A 6123-nucleotide genomic window follows, 5' to 3' on the forward strand; every position below is an offset into this window, starting at 1 on the left:
AAAAATTTTATAATAAAAGGAAAGAGAATTGGAAAATAAACAGATTGATACATTAAATTTTGGCAATTTATCCTCAGGTTGTCTTCTAGAAAATGGTTAGCACATTCACTTTCTAGCATTTTCAATATTAATAGAATGTTATCTTTATTTCATTTATTAAATCAATTTTATTTAATATAGTGAATTACATTATTAGGTTTAAAGAGGTTTAAAAATGTTATTGAAAGGCTATAAGAAACATGTAAGTGACTCCAAACTTAGAGCTAGAAGAATTCAGAGAAACAAATCAGTCTGGAAAAGATATGGAAACTCAAAGATCCACCACAGTCAGAAATTTAGAGACATTCTAGTCAAAGTTTTTAGCAAAAAGAAGGTGATACAGGCATAGAGTATGGAGAACAACTGGAAGTTCCTGCAGGACAACCTACCAAGAGAACAGACAAAATCTGTGGCTGGTGCTAGAGAATGGGAGCAATAAGGAAATATGCCAGATAAGAAGAGAAACCAGGCAACAGGTTTACATAGCAAATGTAACTCACATACAGTGTGAGTATCAGAGGCTCAAGGTGCTCAGATTGCAAGAAGATGTCATAAATGAGAAGTGTATGCAGATAGATAATGGTACGTTTGCATTTAGTGATCATGAAAAGTAAAAGCATGGAAGTGTTACTATGAAAGGTTTTTAAACATGGAGATTGTCTAGGAGAAAGAGGATCTTCCCAGTGTGGACCCAACAGAGATACCAGCTGTCCTAGTTGATAGCAATATGATAGATAAGTAAAGATAGGGGAAAGCCCATTAGGAACTGCTGCTGAGATGCTTAAAATATCTGGTGGAGTAGGATACAGTTTATGAAACTACTGCAGACACATTATCAACAATATATCAGGTTGAGTAAAAAGTAAGCAACGTTTTGAACCATGAAGAATTTGTACCAGATTTTTGCAGTTTTTAACTTTTTTTGCAATTGTCTGATAATACAGACATAGACTTGGCCAAATGCATCAATAAATTAACATTGATATTTTTTCACCGTAGTTACAATCATCTTGTTTTTCTGGATATTGAATAACGTTTCGAGATCTGTAGGTGAGTTTAATTTATTGTTGCCTGTTGCAGGATTTATTGTTGTTGGAAAGTTTGTTTAACAGCTTGGATAGTGTTATTGTGATATTGTTTTTTGTTACCCTCCCCCATGGGGGAAGGATTTGTATAAACTGTATTTGTTTACCTCGTTGTAGAGGATTAATTTTGAGTGCCGTTATGGCATCAACTGCAGAAGCAGTAACAATGAACTATGCCGCTGCTGTTGGTCAACAACAGGAAAATATTAAGGTTAAAAAGGCAGAAATACAACTGCTTTTTGGTAAAATAACCAAAAGTAATGGGGAAAGTAAATTCTCCCCACCACCTGAAATTAGGTGTGGTTTCACTAGATAATAGATAGGGGGAGTGGGAATCTCATTGATCCATTCATGCACGTCACTAAGTAGATGACGAGGCATTTGGCTATTTCTTTCTTGACTTTCGTCTTCATTTTCCCTTTATTTTCTGTGGGTGGTCCCACTGAATCCTTTGCCCTGGTGCTGCACACTTTTGACATAAGGCCCAGCTCAAAGCCGAGGCGACACCACTTCTGTAAAATAATAAAACAAACTAAAATAAGATGTGTGGTATTATTTTTGTGGGTTGCAGATTGTCCTAATCGGTTTTCTTTTTATTTTGTCTTTTCAAGTATTTTAGATCTAAGATCAGTATATACCTAAGTCCTCACATGCTGGAGCTAGTCTCTCAGCATGTTATATGTACATATCATAACTGTCCGGCTGAGTAGTCGCCGAAATGGTCTGTCACGAATGCCCAGGGCGTCCAGTGCCACACTCGCAGGTCGGCACCAGGCACCACAGGCACCGATTGGGAGTCCATGCACTTCTACCAGCCGGTCCAAGTCCTGCAAAAGCATTTGAACGAGCGGACGGTATTTATGCACTTTCTCAAGAGACGCCTCTTTCAAAGCATCTCCCTGCTCCAATCGGACAGTCACGTCAATGACCACTACTTTATCCGGACAGCTAAATACCAGGTCGGGTATCAGCCTGGAGCCTCCTATAATATAGGAAGGCTCCACACTGACACTCCAACCATGAGCTACAGCCTCTTTCACCACCAGATTACAGACTTTATTATGTCTGGCAAGCCGTGGTGCTTTAAGAGCAACACAGACTCCACTGACGTGGGATATTGTCTCCGCTCCTAATCTACATCTCGGACATGTGGGATCCCCTAGGGCTCCACGCGTCAGAGTTTCACGGTTAGGATATGTTGGAGCGCATCTTGAGTAATCCCAAGTAGCACCCCTCAGCAATCCTACCCGGCCTACTAATCCAACTATTGCCATTTGTGTCCCCTCGGTACGCCGCCACACACACACCATGCACCGGCTGAGCCGCCCATCTATGGGTATGGATCAGCCGGATATCAGGGTCGTATTCTGTAGCGCCCTCAGGTAGCAACGGCAAATTGAAGGAAACTATAAGTTGCTGGTTCTGTTCGGCTAATCCTGCAGAATCCGCAACTTTCCTAACTGAGACATACCCCGAGGTCAGCAGGCGAAGATTTTGGCGGATGACACATTTTGGTATAAGTCTCACCATTTGGTGAAGACTTAACCCGCCATCAAGCCGGCTGCAGTAAAGAAAAGAAGAGGAAGTAGTTTCGGGGAGATGTAATATTTTTCTAGCACCCACGCAGATGGCCGTGTCAAGCCTCTCGAGAATTCCTCTTGACGGCAGTATCTGTACGAGACTATAAAAAAGTCTCGGCAGATAAAGTTGCTGCAGCAAGAGGAATTTCTGTCAGGGTTTCAGCGGAGTCCTAGTTATCCTACTGATATCTAGCGACACTTGCTCCACTGAATCTAAAGTAAATTCCCGATTCGAGTCAGAATTCCACGTGGGTATATTTAATCCTAGATATGAAACTTTCTCCCCTGGTTCTACTGACTTAATAGTGATACCATCAACACTCGGCGGGGTACTGTCGTTGACAAGGTAGGTCTTGCTCAAGCCGCGGATGGAGAACCACACACACTTACCGACATTAAGCCTCAACCCGACATCGCGGAAGAACTCCAAGCATCTATTTACTAGAGCCTGGAGACCCCCACGCGTCACCGTGACTAGGGCCAAGTCATCCGCATACGCGATTCCATCCATCCGGATCCTCTCCACACACAAATCCCCGCTACCAGATAATGTATCTAGCAGCGGATCAATTGCAATAGTGAAGAGGATCGGCGAGAGCGCGTCCCCCTGTCCGACACCCCGGTGAATATCAATGGGCTCACTAATCTGTCCTCCTACTGAGAATTTAGTCGTGCTACCTTCATAAATCCCCTCCACGAGCACTATTACGTGCTCGTGAAACCCAAGTCTCCGCAGTCCCACATACATCAAAGAGTGTGAGACTGTGTCGAAGGCCTTGGCGAGATCCATGAAAGCCACTTCTAACCACGGTATTCTCAGTTGTGCTGGTCTTCCCATCGCACAACCGACGAGCTGTTGAAGGAGAAATGTGTTCTCACTGCAGCCGTCGGACTGGTTAAAACCTCTTTGTATCGGGTTAAGGGGAGTTACCTGAAGCATGCGTTTGGCGACCATTTTTGAAAAAAGTCGATATACCGCAGAGCATATCGTTAGCGGTCGCCAACTGGTAAGATCATAAGGATCTTCCGCCCTCTTAGGGATGAGAACGGATCTACCCTGCTTCAGGATATCGGGAACCTTCCTGGCCAGCAACATGCAATTACAAATGTTAGCAAGGATGGATGGGTCCACTGCTTTAATTTCACTAACTGTGAGACTATCAGGGCACGCCACTGAGGTGGTATCCATCTTTCTACGGCTAATTTTTATTTCCTCCAACGAAAATGGTCTCAAGATAGGACCGCTATCGACAATGGAGGAGGAAGGACTGCCAGAAAGGTCCACCTCAGGGCCAGGTGTAGAAAATCTACCACCATAAAAATCCTCTATGGCATACATAGGGATTGGGCATCCCTGATCTACATCCTCCTCTAATATCATTGCAAGGAGCCTCCTCTTATTTGTCCTATATAAACTTTGCGCTATGGCATAATTTTTATGCTTGCCATGCCTCCTTACGAATTTTATAAAAGTATGCCAGAATTGTTCGAGGAAATACTGGCTGGTGTGTATGTGAACTGGCAGCAGAATGAGAGAATTCCCAAATCTGTGAGCTGGGGAGTTGTGACACTCGTCAGGAAAGACTTGAGCAAGGGAGATATCATTAATAATTTTCAGCCCATAACTCTGTTAAATACAGAGTTAAAGATTTTAGCCAAGAGAGTTAGAGTTGTCGAGGGTGACCTGGTTGGGGAGACACAAACCTGTGCCATCCTAGGAAGGACGATACACAACAATCTTCACTTTGTACACTACACCTTAGATCGGGTTAGTAAAGTTCCTGGCAAGGGTGGTGCACTGGTGAATTTGGACCAGTCTAAGGCATTTGATAGGGTGGACCATTGGTATCTAGAGGCTGTCCTCACGGCTGCTGGACTGGTGCCAACCTTTCGTGGCTGGATCAATGCTATGTATAGCAACATCGAGTCTGTGGTCCAGGTGAATGGTTTCTTCTCAAAGGCATTTGAGATTGAGGGTTCGGTGCGACAGGTTTTTCTCCTGGCTCTGCTTCTGTACGTACTGGCTCTTGAGCCATTACTGCAAAGGTTGGAGGCGACTGGGGGCGATCCTCATGATCTGTGTTATGGAAGAGGCGTGACGGCATACGCGGACGATGTCACCATCATCGTGTCGGACGAAGGGCAGCTACCTTTGGTAGAAGACGCCATCAAAAAAATACAAGGCCACATGATATAGATGTGATGGTTGTTACAGAGACCAAGCTGGACAAGCTGCAGGCCTTCTTGGCACTCCTGAACGGCTACAAGAATATAATTTCTCCTAGCCGAGAGGGAGGAAGCGGAGGGGTGGCTGTCTTGATCCGAAAAAGCCTGGTCATGCAGACATGTACAATCTTCGTGGATCCAGAAGGCAAGTTGCTTGTTCTGGATCTGACAGACAGTGGTAAGGCCTTCAGGCTGGTGGGCATCCACGCACCTGATAATGCAGGCAAATGGGTTGACTTCTTTCAACACCTGGAGAATTTCCTGATGACATCGAGGACAGTCGTTGTACTAGGTAACTTCAATGTGGATGCACGCCTGGATAGCGTGGGCTCAAAAGATATAAAGGGAAACTCATGCCTCATCAATCTGCTGAAGCGTTTCAGGCTGGCAGATCGATATAGACTTGACCACCCAAACGTTCTAGTGTGGACCTGGGCAAGAAACAACGGAATGGTCAGGTCTTACATAGACAGGATAGTCGTAAGTACTAGAGATAGACATAGTTTTAGTTGTCCACAGTTTACCTACGTACCCTACACAGATCACAAGTTAGTGACATGTAGGATGAATATAGACAAGATACATAGACAGGGATCTGGCTACTGGAAGCTGAACAAGACTTCTAGGACACGTGCAATGGGCCGTGAAGGTATCAATGTTGCTAGATGGGCTCACTTGGAAGAAACCCGTCGTGGCATCAATGCTACAATTGGATCTTTGGCAGATGAGTCCGGACAGAAGATCCAAGGACAAGAGGAGATATGCAAGGCCTTTCACAAGCACTTTGTCGTGTTGTTCGGGAGGGATGGGACGTTGGACCATGGGGATACCTTACAGCATTTTCTGGATGACGACACCGATTAGGAAAGACCCGAGCAAGGGGGATAATGTTAATAACTTTAGGCCCATAACTCTGCTAAACACAGAGTTAAAGATTTTGGCCAAGGTGCTCACAAAGAGAGTTAGGGTTGTCATGGGCGACCTGGTGGGAGAAGCACGATACAGGACAATCTTCACCTCATTCGATACACCATAGAGCGGATGGGTAAAATGCATGGCAACAGTGGGGCACTGGTGCATTTAGAGCAGTCAAAGGCGTTCAACAGGGTTGACCACAGATACCTGGCGGCGGTCCATCGGACGGCCGAATTTGGCCCAACCTCCCGAGGCTGGATTAAAGCCATGTACGGTAA

General features: G+C 44.8%; 1 protein-coding gene across 1 annotated transcript; it reads right to left on the reverse strand.

The window, feature by feature from the left end:
• Positions 1 to 1783: 1783 nt before the first annotated feature.
• LOC128248073 (uncharacterized) lies at positions 1784 to 2398 on the reverse strand. Its single transcript, XM_052968481.2, has one exon. The coding sequence runs from the start codon at positions 2396 to 2398 to the stop codon at positions 1784 to 1786; it is 615 nt and encodes a 204-aa protein (XP_052824441.2).
• Between the last annotated feature and the right edge of the window lie 3725 nt (positions 2399 to 6123).

Source organism: Octopus bimaculoides, chromosome 6, assembly GCF_046866305.1.
Source record: "Octopus bimaculoides isolate indiv1 chromosome 6, ASM4686630v1, whole genome shotgun sequence".
Lineage (NCBI taxonomy): Eukaryota > Metazoa > Mollusca > Cephalopoda > Octopoda > Octopodidae > Octopus > Octopus bimaculoides.